We start from the raw sequence: 20,681 nt of genomic DNA, 5'->3' as shown, positions 1-20,681 counted from the left end.
ACTGGCAGATTGGCATGGCCCCAGGAGCAAAAGAAAAGGCGTCATTCTCCACACCAGAGGGGCATTATCAGTTCACTGTTATACCCTTTGGCTTAAAGTATGCCCCTGTCACCTTCCAAAGTCCTTGCTGGACTGAAGGCCTTAGTGCAGCATATCTAGACGATATTGCTGTCTTTAGCTTCTCCTGGCAGGATCACTTGGTTTGCAGTCCTTACAATCTGCAGGCCTCAATATCAAGGCTTTAAAATGCTAGATAGGGCAGGTAACTGTTGTATACCTGGGCCACTTTGTAGGTGGAGGCACAAACCTAATAAGCCAAGATTCAGACAATTCTTGACAGGGAGGCTCCAACAACCCAGACCCAAGTCAGGGCATTCCTTTACTTGACTGGATATTCCAGGAGGTTTGTGAAAGGGTGTGGTTCCATTGTGGCATCCCACACAGAACTCACCTCCAATAAGATTTCCAAGAAGATAAACTGGACAGTTAGTTGTCAAAAGGCTTTTGACATCCTGAAAGAGGCAATATGCTCAGCACCATTCTCAAGGCTCCAAATTACTCTAAGCAGTTAATTATGCAGACTGATGCCTCTGAGCTAAGGATAGGAGCAGTCCTATCACAAACCAATGATGATGGCCCAGACCAGCCTGTTGCTTTTATTAGTAGGAGGTTACTCCCTAGGGGAACAACTTTGGGGTGCAATAGAGAGGGAGTCCTTTGCAGTGGTCTGGTTCCTGAAGAAATTGAAACCATACCGGTTTGGTACTCGCTTGTTCAAACCGACCATAGATCTCTCAGATGGCTTATGCAGATGAAAGGTGAAAACCCAACACTTTTGAGGTGGTCCATCCCCCTACAGGGAATGGACTTTACAATGGAACACATACCCGGGACTGCCCATGCCTATTTAGATGGACTTGCCAGGATCTTCCACTTAGACATTTAAGACTCTTTCGGGAAAGGTTAGTCTTGTGCTCTTTCGTTTAGGAGAGGTGGGGGTAGGAAAGTACCCTTTTTGGCAAGTTAACCCAATCACTTTTTACCTGACAATGATGCATCTTTAACTGAGTGTGCACTGGGTTCCTGCTAACCAGGTTCCCAGTGCCTGTGTTCTTGCCCAAAATAGTAACTGTTACCAAAATTGACACTCCACTGGCTCACATATAATTCCCTTGTAAAAGGTATCAGTGGTACCAAGGGCCTTGTGACCAGAGGAGGTCTCTGAGGGCTGCAACATGTATTATGCCACCCTAAGAGACCTCTAACCAAACACAGGCATACTGCCACAGCAGCCTGCGTGTGTTGGTGCAGATAAGAGTGAAGAGTCGACCTGGCACACATCCCTGTATGCCAGGCCTACCGGCACTGCAAGAGGCACAGGTAAGTCCCCCTTATAGCAGTCTTTACAGCCACGAGGCAGGGTGCACTATACCTCATGTGAGGGCATACCTGCATGAGCAGATATGCCCCTATAGTGTCCAAGTCCATTCTTTGACATTATAAGTGCACATTAAAGCCATGCTGAGTACATAGGCTGGGAGCTTGTCACTACGAGTTCCACAGCCCCATGATGGCTTCACTGAATTCCAAGATGTTTGGTACTAAACACCTCCGCTTAATAAAATCGCATTGATGCCAATTTTGGATTTATTAAGAAATGTGCCCAGAATGCACCTTAGAGGTGCCCCCTGAAATCCTACCAACTTGTTAGTTTGTGCTTAACTGGTCCCCACCAGCCTGCTACCTCTAGTAATGTTTCTGACCCCCTGAGGTGGGAGCCTGGTGTATTTGTGGGTGTGAAACAAAGCCTTCTCTGGGTGAAGGTGCTTCACACCTACCCCCAAGCAGGAACAGCCTAGAAAGGGGAGAGGAGTTGGCCTAATGGCTAGGGCAGTCGACCTCGAATCGGGGGAACCGGGTTCAAGTCTGAGCAATGACGCTGAACATCCTGTGATTCTGGGCAAATCACTTAATCTCCCCGTGCCTAACAAAAATGAATGTGTCCTCATGTAACGCAACTGGTGCTATGTAAAGCTCTCTGATACTGGGTCAAGTTAGCGCTATATAGAACTCGGTAAAAAAACAAAACGTGTCCAAAAGAAAACAAACTGTAAAAGACAAAAGCTCTGCTTGCATAAACCGACTTCCGACGCCCACAGCCCGAGTCCCAATGGCCCACTGGTCCAGCAAAGGTTCCCCAGCATTTCTGAGCAAGAGTCCAACATGGGCTGAGCCCTGCTGGGCTCCACGTGGATGCCTGCAGACGCTGCACGATGACCCCAGCCCCCCAACCGCATCATGCACCAGTAAGCTGTTCTCTGACACCAAAGGACACCCCTGCACCCAGAGCTCCTGGGCTTTGGGAAGATCAACCGATGGTGTCCCGACACTCCAGCAGATCCCAACATACCTGTTTAGCTGCGGGTTCCCTTCAGTTGGGCTCCTGGCCTGAGCCGGCAGGCTTTTCTCCGACTTGGAGATTCCTCATTGGTTTGCATTGGCCTCCTGACGCTGTGTTGGCAGTCTGCACCCGGCCACCCCTGTGCCGCTGGAGGTGTGTGTTTGGTGCTGACTTGTGGCCCCTCCTGTGCTTACCTTAACCCCCAGAGACTGGGTTACCAAATCGTGCTACTTACCTATAAGTAGTACCACTTTGCTCCCTTTCTCATTTCGATAACATTGGCACGCGATACAGAATTTGAACTCTGCACCCGGCTGCCCCAGTGCTGCTGGTGGTGCAGCTTTGTCACTTACATACGCCTTACCTGGTACTGATTCTTTATCCAGAAACTCTGTATCGTACATTGTTTACTTACTTGCATATTGCTGATTGTTTCATCCTATAGGATAACATTGTATTGTTGAAAAATGAACTGTCCACTTTTTTTTACATTGAAAAGCATTGATATTGCAAAACGTATTTACATGCAACAAAGTATCTTTGGTTCTATATAATATACTAAAAGTATTATTTTTACAAACCATTGGTCTCAGATTTAGTCATTGAGTGTGTGTATTTTTTATTGCCAGTGTGTGTACAACAAATGCTTAGCACTTCCCTCTGATAAGCCTAACTGCCACACTACCCCAAAAGAGAGCATTAGTATTATCTACTTGAGCCTCTATAAAGCCTCTGGGGATGTTCTAAAATATGAGCTTTAAAAGTTGCCCACTCTCTGCTTGATTATTCTAATATTTATTTATCCTGTCTGAATTCATCCCGTTTCCATTGTACCTGTGCCCCTCCTTTCTCGCTCTAGTTTATCTGACCTCCTTTGTTTTGTCTGTGCGACTCTTCTGTGGCCCGTAGGTTCTTAGCTGGCCTGTGGCCTCTTCTCTTGCATACCTTTCTCATATACTTGCCTCATATGTCATTCTGGAAAGTTGGTGAACATTCCCAGCTAAGTCCCTTTTGTCTTTCTTTTGTCTGCTCTCTCCTCTTTTAATATTGCAGTCCTTCTGTTATTTTTTTCCATAAACAAATAGCTGACAATATTATAGGTTTTGATATGTAAACCATATTTCTTTACCTGTAATCATAATGCATAACGTTTGTCCTATAAGTAAGTATTCTCCCAGTGCATGTATGTAAATAGTTAATTCGACCTGTTTTTTACGTTTATTCTAGCCCTACCTGAACCTATACTTCCATCTCTTCAAAGAAAATACCCAGTAAGTGTCCTATAAATGTCATGTTAATGCTGTGATATTACTTTTTATTTACAAACCTGGTACAGCATAGTTGATAGATTTGCACTGAAAGTAGAACTTTGGCAATTTTTGAAATAGCAGACTACAGCAACCATAAACACAATATTAGGACATTGAAACACACAGGCTTACATGATATAGGAGCATGCTTGCTGTTGTGACTGCATTGATCAGTTTTAACAAGTGTACCATGGCTTTTCTGATCCAAAGCCTCTTTATTGCAGGAAAGGTCATTCTATGGAGTCAAAGGACTTGCGGCATCTCTTAAAGTGACAATCTGTGTCAATCTAACGTGTAACCATAGAGTTTCAATTACTGCTCTGGTTTTTGGAGTTATTTTGCTAAACAGTTTTCTTATGCACTAACTGTGTAACCTGATATTCCTGAATTCTACACCACAGTCATTTACATCCCTAACTAGGTCGGAGTTTTACCCATACTTTCAAATTTGAGTACAATGTGTTATTCCTATGGAGAATTGGCCACTCCTTTCCAGTCAATGAAACCTAGCATAAATATTTTCGTGATTTAATCTTTACTCTTAAACCATCAACTCCAAGGTTCTTGCCCTGCTAACCTATTCCGAATGATTCACTTTGAGAAGGTAATCATCTTCTTTCCATTGGCATGCTGTCACCACCCAAAATGTGCCTCCTGTTGGTGCACGTGCATCTCTTCTTGCACACCGTTTTAGGTCTCACCTGCTACACAGCGCAAGCTGTCTGGCTGTGAAAAAGACCTCTTCAGGGCTTACGAAGAACTTACAGTGGCTTTACTGCCAACACGTTCTCCCCAAGACCATAGCGACTTTACAATTTTTTTGACTGGCTGACTTATATTCTTCCTCTACTCACTTTTAGGGAACTACTTGTTCCAGGCATGTGAGCTGTAGATCACATGCTTTGCATAAGATCGCCATCTAGTGTTGGGACCAGATGTTTGCACTTTGTTTTTTTGGAAGAAGTTTTCCCTAATCGTGAGGTAGGGGACTCCTCCCTTAAGTGATAGTGCGCATGGCTATCGACTCCATCTTCAGATTGTTTTTTTTCGCCGTCAGGTTCGGATGTAACTTGCTGCACTCCGGTTTGACATCGATCCTTCGGTCCTTCTCGGCATGTAATACTTCCCACTCGGCTGTATTGTTTCCGATCGCATTCCCCTTTCTTCTCGGACACTGACTCCTAAAGACAATTTCGAATGGAGAGATTGTGGTAGGCCGTCGGGCCTAACCCCTGGTATGACTCGCAATCGATGGAACGGACTCCCTTCAAGATCTGTCCTCTATGCCACGCGAAATACCCGTGCACTGACTCGCACGAGGTGTGCAACTTTTGTTTGTCACCCTACCACAGAGAAGACCACTGCGACGCGTGCCGAGGTTTCCGCTCCAAAAAGACACTTTGCGATCTTCGGGCCCGACGATGTGACATGCAAAGACAACAAACAGGCTCCATTCCGGACCTTTTCGGACCGCAATCGGATGAGGAGGAAGGCGGCGAGCCTATCTGAGCCGATGAGGAACAGGAAGACATCTTCATTTCCGAACACAGCTCCGACGAGGATGAAGACATCCCGCATGGACAACGTACCGTGAGTACAGTCCCTACTTCGCCCTACATTCCACTTCCACCGAAGAAAAAGGCTTCGGACAAACCTGCGCTTTTGGGCCCCGGTGGACGCAGAGAACAAGCTTCCGATCCCCCGCCTACGGGCTCAGCACCGAAGCCTGGTAAAAAGCCTTCCGGGTCTGAAAAGCCCCATGCCAAATCAGGCACTGAGCCAAAGGCTTCAGAGCCGAAGAAAAAGTCTGGCACCGAACACCCTCCGTCGGCACCGAAACAAACTTCGGATCTGAAAACTCCAGCCAAGAAACCATCGGCACCGAAACATTCGGAGCCGAAACACAAGGACACGCTGAAGTCACCTAAAAAGCATGATTTCGGTGATTCGCTCGACAAACCGGATCCGAAACAAAAAATTCTGGTTATGCACCCAAAGACTGGACATATCACCACTAAAGTGACTTTAAAGAGAGGTGCTACTACAGAAGAGGAATACCACATACCATTGAAGGAGAGAACTGTCAGGACAAATCCATCCCCCCCTCCTCCTCCCCCTCCCCCTCCTCCTCCTCCTCCTCCTCCTCCTCCTCCTCCTCCTCCTCCTCCTCCTCCTCCTCCTCCTCCTCCTCCTCCTCCTCCTCCTCCTCCTCCTCCTCCTCCTCCTCCTCCTCCTCCTCCTCCTCCTCCTCCTCCTCCTCCTCCTCCTCCTCCTCCTCCTCCTCCTCCTCCTCCTCCTCCTCCTCCTCCTCCTCCTCCTCCTCCTCCTCCTCCTCCTCCTCCTCCTCCTCCTCCTCCTCCTCCTCCTCCTCCTCCTCCTCCTCCTCCTCCTCCTCCTCCTCCTCCTCCTCCTCCTCCTCCTCCTCCTCCGCCACCTGAGCACTCGCCACCACACACCTGACAATCATGGTGATGGGTATAATAATGACGATCAGCCTGGAGACGTGTGGGATGACTATAATACTGATTTTCCCGCTGACAACGACCTAGACATATATCCTACCAGGCCCTCTCCTCCAGATGACAGTGTAGGATTTGTTAAGTAGTGCTGCTACTTACCATGCAGTCCCGCTCCATAGAGAATCCCTTGAAGCGGACTTCCTATTTGAGACACTACACCACACAAGTCTACACACATGTTGCCCATGTTGAACGGCATGACCAGACAGGTTGACAACATTTTTAACCCCTTCGACGCGCATGACGGAACGGTTCCGTCATGCACGTCGGTTGGGCTGTGCTTATGACGGAACCGTTCCGTCATGGCCCCGCCCGCGCTCAGAACCTTCAGCGTGGCGCGGAAATCCGCGCCTCGCTGAAGGGGTTAAGGATCCTTTTAGAGCACTTATCCTTACCCCTAGGGTAGATAAAAAATACAAGCTCTATCAGATCCAGTCTACATAAAGGGTCAACTGCCATTAGATTCATTAGTAGTTTCTAATGCACGTAAAAGGGCAAACTCCCAGACTACTGGAGACACACCACCCCCAGACAAAGAGACACTTGACTGGCTAAAATGAAGGATACTGAAGTGGCTAAATCCATGGGAGCCCTTCAGTCTCCACAGGGGCATGGTTCCTTTCGTCACTCCTTCTATCGAGCAGGATCTTAAAATACTTCCTCTGACATTGCGTCCACCTATAAGGGCAATAACCAGCCCTCAGGTTCCAAGGGATTCTTTCGAGGCAATTACAGAGGTAATAACGGCAAGGGCAGAGGTAGAGGTTCTAATACATGTACCTCGCCCGCCAATACAAAACAGTGAGTTGCCCATAGTTCTCATACCACTTAACACCTGTAGGGGGACGACTGTCACAATTATACCAAAGTGGCATTCAATAACAACCGACAAATGGGTTCTCCAAATTATCCATTCTGGTTATTGCCTGGAGTTCATCAACACTCCAAACATTCCCACAAAGTTGCACAGACTTTCATAGGATCATCTGGACCTTCTCAAACAAGAAGTACAATCCCTGTTACTCGAAAAAGCCATAGAGCCCGTACCACCAAAACATCAAGGGTTGGGTGTGTATTCCTTTTACTTTCTAATTCCAAAAAAGGACAGCTCTCTCAGACCCATATTGGATGTCAGAGAACTCAATCTTTACATACAGTCAGACCACTTCCACATGGTAACACTGCAACAGATACTGCCTCTTTTGCAGAAAGGTGATTTTCTTTCTACTCTAGATTTAAAAGACGCCTACTTTCATTTTCCAATCCATCCGGCTCACTGCAAATTTCTCAGGTTTGTGGTAGCAGGTCAGCACTACCAATTCAAGTTACTCCCATTCGGAGTCACCACTGCCCCCAGAGTCTTCCCAAAATGTCTGGCGGTATTAGCTGCTCATCTCAGAAGACAAAGCATACATGTCTTTCCCAATCTGGATGACTGGCTCATCAAAGCCAGCACATATAAACAATGTTACAAGCACACTTCAGTAACCATGCAGCTGCTTCAACAGCTAGGGTTCTCAGTCAATGTGTTAAAATCACATCTTCAGCCAAAGAAAGTTCAGGACTACCTAGGAGACACTCTAGACACTCCAAAGGCTTTAGTGTAACCCAATGCAGCCAGAATTCGAAACATTGAGGCGTTCATTCTCAAATTTCAACCCAATCAGTCACTTCCAGCTTGAGTATTTATGCAACTGCTGGGAATGATGGAATCTTGCATCATGATCGTTTCCCACGCCAGGTTACACATGCGTCCACTTCAAGAGTGTTTAGCCAGTCAGTGGAATCAGTCACAAGGTCTATTAACCGATCTAGTGTTGGTAAGCGGCTTTACTCCTCGCTCTCTGCAGTGGTGGAACACACAAAACCTGTCAAAAAGGGCGGCCATTCATAGACCCGATTCCGCAGACAGTGTTAACAGCAGACGCGTCCCTTACTGGCTGGGGAGCTCATCTTCTAACAACACACAGTACAAAGGCGGTGGAGCCTACAGCAAAGGTTGCTTCACATCAATCATTTGGAACTCATGGCAATCTTTCTAGTGCTCACAGCCTTTCAAGATGACCTGTCTGGCAAAGCTGTACTAGTCCGAACTGACAATATGACAGCTATGTATTACATACGGAAGCAGGGGATAACACACTCTCTCCAACTGCCCCACTTAGCCCAAGACATCTGGAGGTGGGCGATGCACTACAACATTTATCTCTTAGCAGAACATCTCCCAGGAGTTAACAATCAAAATTGTGGATCTCCTCAGCAGGCAAAGTTATCAGATACACGAGTAGGAACTTCTCCCTCAAGTTCTCCAACCATACTTTCAAGCCTGGGGAGTCCTTCACATAGACCTGTTCGCAACACCCGAAAACACAAAATGCCAAAGCTTTGCCTCCAGGTATCCACACCCATTCTCCAAAGGCTACGCTCTATGGAAGAACTGGTCAGGGATGTTTGCCTATGCATTTCCGCCTCTCCCACTCATTCCATCAGTGGTTCGGAAACTCAGGCAAACATCACTCATACTAATAGCTCCAACATGGGCATGTCAACCCTGGTTCACAACCCCGTTGGAACTCTCTCTGGTACCACACAAAAAATTACATTTAACTCCCAGTCTCCTCACACACAGCCATGGAGAAATCAAACACCCATATCCCAAACAGCTGAATCTTGCGATCTCAACCTTCCACCAGACTGTATCAACATTATTCGAGAGGCCAGAAAGCCTACCACATGAGCCTGCTATGCAGCTAAGTGGATAATGAGAGAAAAAGAGAACCTGGCTGTCAATTCACAAACCGCTTTTTATTTAGGCAGACGTGAGCTACAACAATTCTGAAGCTCGGAATGTCGTTAATTACATTCTTTTTAGAGGTTTCGAAGCATTCAAAGAAACATTTACTTATGTCTGAATGAAACACATTTCACTACACGAAGTGATATAGACAAAAACATATGTGAAATAGCAAAAAAATCACATACAGTACATGTGAACAAATGAACAACATTAATAGTTTTTACAAAAAATTACACCAGCAAAATATTCATATGTATACTTGTATTCTGAATCATACAAGGCAATTCCAGAGACCAGAGGGAAAAGCTTAATCTACCATTCGGGAACTGCTGCCACACTGGAAAAATTAGAGCTCCGTGGGGTATATTTATTGTTAGAACACCCTCAACAGAGGTCAAAAGCAACTCTGAGTCCTTAGTGGCGTAGGAAGGTGGAACATGCCGACGAGTTTCCAATCCCAGCACTAAATTAGGGATTTTCGTCAGGGCTAAAAGCACGGTGTAACCTGCATATTAAAATTAAATCAAATTACCTCAAATAAATGTGGCCCTTTCTCTTCCATATATGTACTAACATCGTTAGGTTAGAGCTAATTTTACCTGAACTTTTAGTGGGGTTCTTATTTTTCTTGATTGTACGAGTTTTCATATATACAGAGCCTGGAAATCCAGAAGAAATGGATCAAAATGACTGTATGAGAGATATTTTTATTTTTAATCGAAGGTATCAAAGGTGGATAATAGTTTCACTGACGAGCTTATGTTGTCAAGGAAGAATTACAAGATTACTCAGTCTCTCTGGGCAGTTACTTTGTGTCAAGATACGAGATGGTGCAGCGCGACTGTCAAGTTAGCTGCAAGAGAATCGACATAGTGTTTCTTTTATTTTAACTAGTAACTTGTGTTGCAGTCTGTAAGCTGTAAACCTTTTTTATTCAAAAGCGCTTCGGAGATCTCTAATATGCGCACTTACTTAATTCAGTGTAAGTCCGTGTGCGTTGATTGTTTATCACGTTCCCCAAAGCGTGCGTACGATAAATCTCCAAGTCAAAGGGAAAAGAAAAAGAGTAATGTATTTGCGAACTATTTAATTCCCGTGCCAATGTGTATGCGATGTAGATGCATAACACTTACTACTTTGGGCTGTCCTATTTTTCATATGTAGCGCTCCGTGTGCAAGGTACCAACCGTTGGGTTGCTCGGTTTAGCCAAACCAATGTGATTAACGCGAAACTATATCCTGTTTGACATGAAGCGTTTACGACTATCTGAGCAGTGCATGCTGGGATTAGTAGTTGTCCTTCATATGAGAACGAAACTTTATTTATTAATACAAGGAGGGCAAAGAACAAGCACTTCTTTGAATCATGTGTAATTTCCTGCTAGTGATTGTTTAAAAGGAATTTCTTTAAACGGAAAATATATTTTCGCAATTTAGCAACAGATGTTATGTTTTTTTTAATTTTAAGCATACACTGGAGATTTTATCGTCACTTCTCATTAGTGATGGAGTTGATACCTAGGATATATTTGTGTAAGGGTAGAAACATTTTTAAGTTTGTGTATTTTTTCATTAACAGTGATCACAACATTTAATTAATGCTGCTTATTATACCCAAGTGATTTACAGAGGACATTAGCGTAACATTTTATGTAGCTCTGACATCTCGTTCAGGCCATCCATGACACAGTTGTATTTCGTGATCAAATACGCTTCTCTTTTTTGAAGGAGTGTTTCAGTGTCGCCACCTCTGGAGGATGATTTAATCCCAGACAACACTGTCCACACAAAATCTTTTTCAGTGTGTCCCTTCTCAATAAAGTGGGATACCATGGGTGCCGTTAGAACTTTTTGTTTGATTCTAGATCGATGTTGGACAATCCGCTGATTAAATTGTTGCGATGTCTTGCCCACAGCTTTGGGCATGGACACGTAATGGCATACACGATATTTCTTGTCTTACAATTTGTAAACTCTTTGTGTACCCATTTGATGGGATTTTACAAAAATTCAGTGCTTTCAACAGTGTTGTTACAGGCCGAACTAGTGCCACGTTTGTGGTGGCCTTCTATTGGTTTGAGATTCCACATTGTTCTCAGGTCAGATCTAGCTTTGATATGTTGCATGTCGGCACGAATTAAGCGTTCGCCAATGCTTTTTGTTTTTCCTCAAAGCAAAAAGAAGTTTTTCCAAGGGGCATTCAAGGCCCATGAGCAAATGTCAATTATTCAAAATGGCTTTCCGAAATGTATGGGTATGTGGTCCATACGTGGATACACATACCAATTTGTCAAGAGGTTTCTTTACTTTTATGGTTAGTAGCTCCTCTCGGGGTGTATACCATGCTCTTTGTTGCATGTTTAAACATCTTTTTTGGATATCCTCTTGCTTTAAGTTGTTCACACAGGACGTCCTCGTGTATCAAAAAATCTTCCTTGCTTGCACAATTGCGCCTGATTCTTAGTAGTTGGCTGTATGGCAAATTGTCCTTCAGGCTTCTTGGGTGGAAACTCCGATAGTTTAGAATAGTATTTTTGTCAGTAGGCTTGCGGTGTAGGGTTGTAGTTAATTTCCGATCGTGTACAAACACTTCTTTTTTTTTTTTTTTTTTTTTTAAAAACCTTTATTTGTGCATAGTAAAAGAACAAATACGGGCCTACAACCATCCGGCCGGCCACAATACGGTGAAGCACGGAGTCAAACATTACATCCCTTGTGCATCAATGGTCAAGCGTGCAACGATTCAAGAGGTATACACTGGAGAAATCCTTGACACCAGGGGAAGGAGAAGTGAAGGTTAATTTTAAGGTTTTTAAAATGATTTTTGCGAGAAAAAAGTCAGTAGAGGATAGAACGAAGGAGATTCGAGTCCGCAAGATGGCTTCACCACACGGGGAAACAGCAGCATCATTAAAACGACCATAGAAAATCTCAGACAGTGAGGCGGTGCAGTTAGACAACAGGATAGTTACATGAGTAAATACGCACCCCTCCAAAGCCGCCCCCACTCAATTCACCCCACCCCCGGACCCCGAATCGAAACAAGTATAGCACAGAGACATAGAAGAAAAAGGCCCATAGAACTAAAAAGAAACAGTGAATTACCCCCCCACCCTACACCAATGCGGAGGCTACGGCCTGCCCCCCCCCCCCCAGCATAGTGCCTGTCGCCCAATGAACCCGAAATATAGACAAGAGAGAAAGTAGGAAAAGAATAAAGAAAATAAGAAAACAAAGAAGAAAGGAAAGCGGGGAGGAGCCCACGTAACCTCAGAGCGCCCGGAACCACCGGCCGGCCACGCCTCCACACACTGAAAACCCACTACACCCAAAAGCGGTCGTGTGTAGATAGCATGTCACAGCAATTTAAATGAAGGCAAACAATTTGCGACGAGTGCGCACAACATATGCAAACAGTTCCAGTCCGAGTCCAGTCCATCCGTGAAACCCTGATGATAGAACTCAACCTAGCCCTGGCCCGATCGCGGGCTTAAGATTAGACCAGCCCCCACATGAAGGCCCCGCATCCCGTGCAAACAAAGACAATATGGCCGCTGGGGAAAAGATGGGGAAGTAGAGTCACAAAATGGCCGCCGATCATTTATTGAGGTCCCCTTTTGCACCACATAAAATCCAGACCTGGCCTGTAAAGTACAGGAGTTCCACATAAAAGAAGCCGTAGCCCACCGTGAACGATTCCTCGAGGACGTCAGGTGTCGCTCAGCTGGATACTCTTGCGGGCGCGGTGAGGCAGGCAACAACAAAGCAGGCAGCGATGAACGGGGAAGCAAAGTGTCCGCAGTTGAACAGGAGAGCGAGTGATCCTGGGTGCCGGGAAAGCCAGTTGCAGACACCAGTGTAGCACGGTTATACACAGTCATTGCGTCCCCGCAAGAGGACAAAAGCACCGGCTGACCCATGTCTTGTTGATACCAAACGGGGCGCTCACGACCCGCATCCGACAGTATGGAGTCGAACCGCTCACTCAGCGTTTGCAAGCCAGCACACAATTGCAGACGAAAGTCCCGCAGGGCAGCCAGAACGGAGCCGCATGTCAGCGGAAGCTGCGCCCCCACATCGGCAGCACTCCGGGACGGCACCGTGGAGCTAGAGTCTGGTAGAGGGAGGGCGAAGCGGGCAGCGGGCGAGACCAAAGCATCACCCCCCGACAGCGAGCAGGCAATCAACGCCATGTTTTACCGCTGAACGGTGCAGTGGCCAGGGGGGGGTCGTTACAAGGAGGCAATTCCCATCAGGTCTACGCCGCAACAGGTGAAAGCCAACAGTCGCTTCCCCTCCCTCGGGCTCTCTTTGCCGCCGACTAGGCGATAGAAGAGGGGGGTCTGCAGCCTTCCGCAGCGCGGTCCACAGAGCGGGCCAGGAGACCCGCCACTCCGGGGCTTACCCTATAGCTCCAGCCCGTCAGGTGCAGGGTGCAGGAGGTGTCCGGGCGTCTCTCCCCCGGCTCATCAGGCGACAGTCCGTGGTGTGAGGCGGGATCGGGGCCGCGGGGCTCAGGTTTGCGACAGCGGGTCCGGTGACTGCGGAGCTTCCAGGGGGCCGGCCAAGGCCACAATAGAGCAGGGGTCCAGTGCGGAGAACAAAGGCACCAAAAACTCTGGCATCCGGGCGGGCTAAGACTCCGGGAAAGCGGCGGCGCGGTCAGCGCGTCGTCGCACACGGTGCACCTCGAAAATCGGCGAGGATAGGAATCAGGATGATAGTCCGAGGCCAAGGGCCGACGGAGCCGGGCGCTCAAGCGTCTGCTCCGGTCGCCATCTTGGCTCCTCCCCCCTACAAACACTTCTAATTCTAGAAATGTCAAGCGATTCCTATCTTTCGTCATGCTGAATTTGATATCAGCATGTCGATTATTGAGCCATTCTAAAAAGTTGAGCAATGATTCTTCTGAGCTTTCCCAAAGGCACCAGATATCCCGATGTAACGATACCATGATCCAATATTTCCAGCGTATGGATTATTGTTAAATATGAAGCGGTCTTCATAGAGTGCCATGAAGAGCACCGCCATCTCTGGAGCATAGGGACACCCCATGGCGGTGCCCTTGACCTGCATAAAGAATGCCTCCTCAAATTTGAAATAGTTTCTTTTGAGTGCTATTCCTGCTAGGTCGACAATAAAATCAGTTGGGACCCTTTGGGGTTTAGGTCGTGTTTCCAAGAATAATGCAGCTAAGTGGAAGCGTTTTGTTATCTATTGCAATAACAATCATATCAACCCTCTTGATGCTTCCATACAAAATATACTGTGCTACCTATTATATTTGCAGCAGTCAACATTGGCCTATACATCCATCTGACTGCATCTTGCTGCCATAGCAGCCTACCTTTAAAATAGGCAACACTTACCGCTATTTCGAGTGCCCGTCATCAAAGCATTCATGGGCTAAAGGGAAGGGCTAAAAAAGGTGATACCGCCAAGAAATGCCCCCAGCGTGGTGCAAAGTTCCCGCACAGTGACCATCATAAGGTCTGCAACCTGTGCCTCTCGCCAAAACACGATGAGTCAAGATGTCCAGCCTGCGCATCCTTTCGATCGAAGAAGACTATTCGAGATAAAAGGGTTCGACGACACATCATGGCGCAGAGATCAGCTCCGGAACCAGAGGACATCTTCGATGAAGGCCCGGATGTCCCAGAGGAAGAATCAGAGCATCTCGAAATAGTGTCGGAGGCAGAAGACTCAGACGACCCCATCACTCCTGGTCAACGAGTGAGTACTACTGCTCTACCCCAACCCCACCACCAAAACAAAAGGCACTGGTCAAGACTTCGCCTGTTGGCCCCAGTCGTGACCGAAAACGCACTTCAGAAGCCCCGCCTCTGTGCCTGGCTCCGAAGAAAAAAGACAGACCTTCCGGTAGCTCGGGACCAAGCAAACCGCATATAATTGTCCCACCGGCGCCTTCGGCACCGAAGCCAAAGGAACACTCTGCTCCGAAATTGGTTCCGATTCCTTCCACGTCAAAACACAAACCGGCCCGAAAACCTCAAGCCCGTGGATAAACCAGCTTTGAACGCTTCTAAGCCTAAAGATCCCGCCTCGACTCCGAAACCGAAATCCTCGGAACCGAAAGACAAGCCTAAGGATTCTACCACACCTCTTAAGGCCAAAGAGCATAAAACTCAACAGTCCCGCTCGGAACCGAAAAAATAGACACCGAAAGCGGTCATCGAGGAAGAGGAACTTTTTCATCCGGATCCTATTGATTCTAAGCAGAAAAAGATCTATATTAATCCTAAAACAGGACATGTCACAGCTGTGCCATTCAAGAAGAGGAAGTTGGACACCGCACATGCCACTCCAGTGCCTGTGAAGGACTCTGCTACATCACGTATGCCTCCTTCTTCTCCTATACTTCCTTCTAACCCCCTTCCTCTCCCTAAATCTGTTACACCACCTTTGCCTGTAACTTCCCCAACACATACACCACCACATGATGATGATGATGATGATGATGATGATGATGATGATGATGATGACCACCTAGGGGCGGGGGGAGATCCATTCACAGATCCAGACCACCCACCACAAGATGATTGGGATTCCACTGTCCCAATAGATCTACCAGACCTCCCAACCCCCCAACCATACCCCTCAAAACCATCTCCCCCAGATGATAATATTGGTTTTGGACAATTGCTTAATAGGGCTGCCGTTTTTCACGGTGTGAAAGTACACTCAGACACAGCAGAGGAGGACTTCCTTTTAGACACATTTGAGCAGTCCCAAAAAACAGTGCAAATATTACCAATGATTAAAGGAGTCGTTATGCATGCCCCTGACGTGTTCAAAGATCCCGTACGTGCCTTGATTCTTAATCCTAGGATAGATACAAAATATAGACCTGCTCCTGAAGACCCTGCTTACATTAAGGGACAACTGCCTTTGGATTCTCTAGTAGTTTCCAACGCTAGAAAGCGCGTCAACTCACAAACCTCCGGGGATGCACCACCCCCAGATAAGGAATCCAAATTACTGGACGCATCTGGCTAAAAAGTAGCTGGGCAGGCCGCCAATCACTGGCGCATAGCCAACACGCAAGCACTGCTGGCTAGATATGATAGGGTCCACTATGACCAACTGGAAACCCTACAACAGCATTTACCTGACCAATACAAAACTCAGGCAAATGATCTCATCCAAGAGGGCAAACTAATATCAAACGCTTCAATTAAATGTGCCCTTGAGGCAGCAGACATTGCCTCCATATCCATCAATACCAGTGTACTGGTCAGACGACATGCCTGGCTGCGCATTTCATGCTTTAAGCGACAGGTCCAGACAACCATCCTGAACCAGCCGTTCAACCAAGAACAACTATTTGGACCGGCTGTAGACCCTGCTCTTGAAAAAATGAAGAAAGACACAGAGACTGCCAAGTCCATGGGTGCGTTACAGTCTCCGCAAACACGTGGCTCCTTTCATCGCTCCTTTTACAGAGGAGCCTCCAAGAACATGAGCACAGACACCTCATCTTCCTTTAAAGCCACTACACAAACATCCCCCAATAGAGGATTTTTTAGAGGTGGATACATAGGAAATAACAATAAAGGGAGAGGCCGAGGTAACCACAACACTCGCACCTCCCCTACTACAAAACAGCGACTTCCCTCCACTCCCCCCAGACCATTCCACTCCGGTCGGAGGAAGATTATAACAGTTTCTACCTGTCTGGAATTCCATCACAACAGACAAGTGGGTAAGACAGATTATCCAGTATGAGTACTGCCTGGAATTTACAGCTACCCCCTTGAGATCTAGTATGGCAAGGAAGTCTCCTTGCTGCAACAGTGGGAGCACTTGTTGGAGAGTGATCATGTGAAAATGATCCGAGTGTATATACAGATTGAGGGGTCTGAGGTCGAGTATTGGTCTTAGAGTCCCGTCCTTTTTGGGTATTAGGAAATACAGCGAGTAAACCCCTGTTCCTTGATGTAGTAAAGGAAGAAAACAAGCTACTTACCTTTTAACTTTGGTTCTCCAGTATTTGTAACTTTCATAGATTCCCATAGCTTGTATCATTCCCCATCGTCAGAATGGGAGTCTCGGTAACCAAAATACCATAGCAGTAGGTACAAAAGAGAAAGAAAAAGGCCTAGGCCTCATCTCTTTTTGTAGCATATTAACCTCTTTTTGTAAAAGAGACCAAAACAATGCAACAACCAATCAGATTAGCCTCACCCCATAGAACCCTCCTGAGATCATCAGATTTTCTACCGCACGTTGTGCAAGGTAGTCTCCTTTGAGCTCTGCTCACTTCAACTCTATTCTACTGTTTTTTTCAGCAGTTTTTTCTTCAGTTTTGTTGGGTATTTCTTCTGGGAATGTCTGACAAAGAGAAAAAAGCCCTTTTTAAGGCTTGTTCCACCTGTGGCAAGAAAAGGTTGTATGTGGAGGACAGGCATAAAGACTGCATCTACTGCCTGTATCCTGACCACAAGGCAGCGGACTGCAAAATCTGCCTCACCTTTTCAACGAAGACTCTCCGGGACCGTGAGGGTCGCCTCCTCACCTGGCTCTAAAAGCTGAAGTCGAGGAAGGAAACACTGTCAAGTGACAGCGAGGATTCATCATCTGCCACTTCGTCCAGAAGGTCAGTGAAGAGGGGTAGGACTTCCTCATCACCATCTACAGAGCGTCACGCAAAGGCCTCAAAAAAGACCCCCCGCGAGTCTGAGAGCCTGAGTCCTAGCAAATCTCCTCACCATGGTGCCAAGGAGAGGGAAGGACTGCCTTCAACAGCAGCAGTGGTGGAGTCTGCTTTAACTTTCCAAAAGCCTTCTTCTCTAACATCTGAGAAGTCTGACAAAGATAGTCAATCGTCGACGCTCCGAAAGACTCCGTCGCCGAAGGCGGCAAAGGTACAAGTTAAAACGGTACCACCGTCGACAGGCTCGTCGACGGTACCTTCGAGTCTCCATCTGTCGACGCCGGTGTCGGCGGGCTCGTCGACGACTAGATCATCAACGTTGACGAGGGTGTCGTCGACGGTAGCTTGTGAGAAAGTGGCTCTGTATATACTGTTCCCTAATAGGTACAGGGTGTACAGAGTCCCCAGTCCCCCAGAGGCTGATAGAGGTCAAAGTTAGGTATGACCTTACTCTCAAAAGTGGTAGCTTGGTCGAGCAGTAAGGCAGTACCAGAGGACAGTGTAAAGCATTTATTGTACACACTCAGTCAGCAAATGGTTTCACACACTCAATAACTGAACTCTAGGCCAATGATTTATATATATAAAATATATGCTTGTTTTATTTTTAGAACCACAAAGGGGATAAAAATATACTTTCTCAGAATGAGAGGTTGCATCTAAATACTTTTTGTCTTAAGCAATGAATTTTTGTAAACAGTCACAGTTGGTTGCAATAAACAATCCTATTTCCTAAACATCACAATGCATTGAGCTCAATGGTACATTCAGGTTATTTGTAATAAATTACTTTTCAGATTACTTTTGGAATTCCAGGTCTGGCTCCTAGAACCAGCCTTGGGTCAGTATTCAGAATCAAGTGATGAAAGTCGACTTAGTAACTGTAATGATTTTTAAATAATATTTAGCTATTTCAAAAGTTAGCACTTAGAAAATATTTCAAAGAAAACATTCAATGGATCTCTATGGCAAGAAATTCACATTGCAGGTAGAGTACTTTCTCGTTACTTTAGTAATCCAGGACTGGGTGCCTAGACCCAGGACTGGGGTCCTTATAAAAAACCGGTAAGTAATTTCGTTTGCAGAAATGGTACGATTTTAAAAGAATATTTCAAATTTGTAAAAATAGACACTTAGAAGAAATTTCACAGAAAAGCAGACAATGGTTTCCTATGGGAGAAAAATGAGTTAGAGGTAAGTATAGTTGTGAGTACTTTTCAGGGTCAGGGCTGGGCACCAAGATCCAGCACTGGGAGCTCACCCAGGAACAGGTGAGTAAATTCGTTTTTGTCACTTGGCTGATTTTTGGTGAATTTTTACAGTTTTGAAAAGTTCACACTTAGAAGATTTTTGAAGAAAAAGCCAGTCAATGTTACCCTATGAGGAAAATGAAGTTAGCGGTTTAAGGGTAAGTACTCGACTGGCAGAGTTGAAATTCCGGGCATAGACTCAGGGGTCCCCCAGTGTCAGGTAGGTACAGTTGGTTCACCCTCAGCGGTTTCAGGACGGCCGGGTGCATAGTGAGTTAGGCCCAATGTTATCCTATGAGGGATAGGGGGGCCTTGGTTGGTGGCTGCTGTCTGGCAAGCCACGCGTCTGTGGGAGCTGGGCTCCTGGTCACTTACTCAGGGCAAGTGGGGAAGTAAGTTAGTGTAGAGAGTGCACTACCAGGGCCACTCGGGCGGCTGGGTGCAGGGTGCTTTTGAGCCGTCGGGCGCTCAATGGAAGTCAATGGGAATGTTCCGGTTTGGAAAAAGGCTGCAGGCTCGGGGACGAGGATGTTTCCGGTGCCACCACCACTTCGAGGGGTAAGTTGGGTAGTTGTAGGTTAGGTGGGTACCCCGGGATTGGGCACAGGGGGCCGCAGGGCGCCGGGTGCAGGGGTGCCTTTTGACGTCGGGAATCTTACCCTCTGGTTGATAGCGGCTGGGGTGGCACTCGGTTCTGAGGCTGCAGGCTTCGTCCAGGATGTCGAGGGGGGGTCCTTGGGTGCCGGACTCGGGGTCACAGTCGCCGTGGGGTCGTCCTCGGGGTCTTTGTCCACTCCGGCACTGGCCAGGCTTGGCTGGTGCAGAGTGTGTTGGGTCCGCGGTTCCGGGCTGCTGCCAGGAGTTAAGGATAGGTTTCTCGAGTAGAGCCTCTACTCATGGGAGTCCCAGGGAATCAGAGGTCAAAGGTAGCCAGGTCCTCCGGGGTTTTTGAGGTTGCTGGCCACAAGAGATGCCTCGCTGGAGCAGGAGCAGGTTCGAGGGTCGACAGGCCGGTAGGGCTGGGGCCAAAGCAGTTGGTGTCTTCCTCTTTTTAGCAGCTGCAGGGCAGGTCTTTTTTCTTCTTGCTCTTCTTGTAGGTTTCTATCTGGAATCTGCGGAAGGAAGGTTCAGGGGGCCCCTAAATACTAGATTTAGGGGCGTTACAGGTAGGTGAAGGCCAGTGACCAATGGGTCCTTGTCCTGGGGTGGGTACACCCCCTATCCTGCCTCTCTCCTGTGGGAGGGGGGCAGTAGCCTAATCCTGATAGGGTAGGGCCTCCCATCTTCAAGATGGCGAGAGCCCGGAGATGTGCTTCACCTCGCCTCCCCCACCTGAAGGGTGGGGTGGGCAGGCTGGCACATCCCCTGTCCTTGTATGGGGTTTCCGGCCAAGCTTCCCGCCAGAGTGGGGGGTTGCAGTGGCCTGGGGAAACTCCAACTGGCGGCATGCCTTTGAAGCTTCCCTTTGCTCATCCTGGGGGAGGAGATTTCTCACCTCACCCAGGATGTGCATTGTTGCAGGCCCGGGAGAGCAGGGGCTCTCCCACCCAGGGGTCCAGCAACGTGTCTGCTGTGTGGCAGCCTGGGCAGCCTCAGAGCAGATGTGGATTGTAGGTTGGCTGTAAGGGGGCATCTCTAAGATGCCCTCTGGGGTGCTTAGTACATTAAATCCCACACTGGCATCAGTGTGGGTTTAATGTGCTGAGAAGTTTGATACCAAACTTCCCAGT

At 47.2% G+C, this 20,681-nt stretch overlaps 1 protein-coding gene across 1 annotated transcript in view; it reads left to right on the top strand.

Moving 5' to 3' along the window:
- TENT2 (terminal nucleotidyltransferase 2) overlaps window positions 1–20,681 on the top strand; it is a 693,839-nt gene that overhangs the window by 378,193 nt on the left and 294,965 nt on the right. Inside the window, exon 10 of the mRNA XM_085632248.1 lies at window positions 3,629–3,672. Coding sequence (XP_085488374.1) covers window positions 3,629–3,672 — 44 coding nt within the window. The remainder of the gene's footprint in view (window positions 1–3,628; window positions 3,673–20,681) is intronic.

This window comes from Triturus cristatus, chromosome 2_1 (assembly GCF_964204655.1).
Source record: "Triturus cristatus chromosome 2_1, aTriCri1.1, whole genome shotgun sequence".
In the NCBI taxonomy this organism is placed as follows: domain Eukaryota; kingdom Metazoa; phylum Chordata; class Amphibia; order Caudata; family Salamandridae; genus Triturus; species Triturus cristatus.
This window is presented reverse-complemented; position numbering and strand designations above follow the sequence as displayed.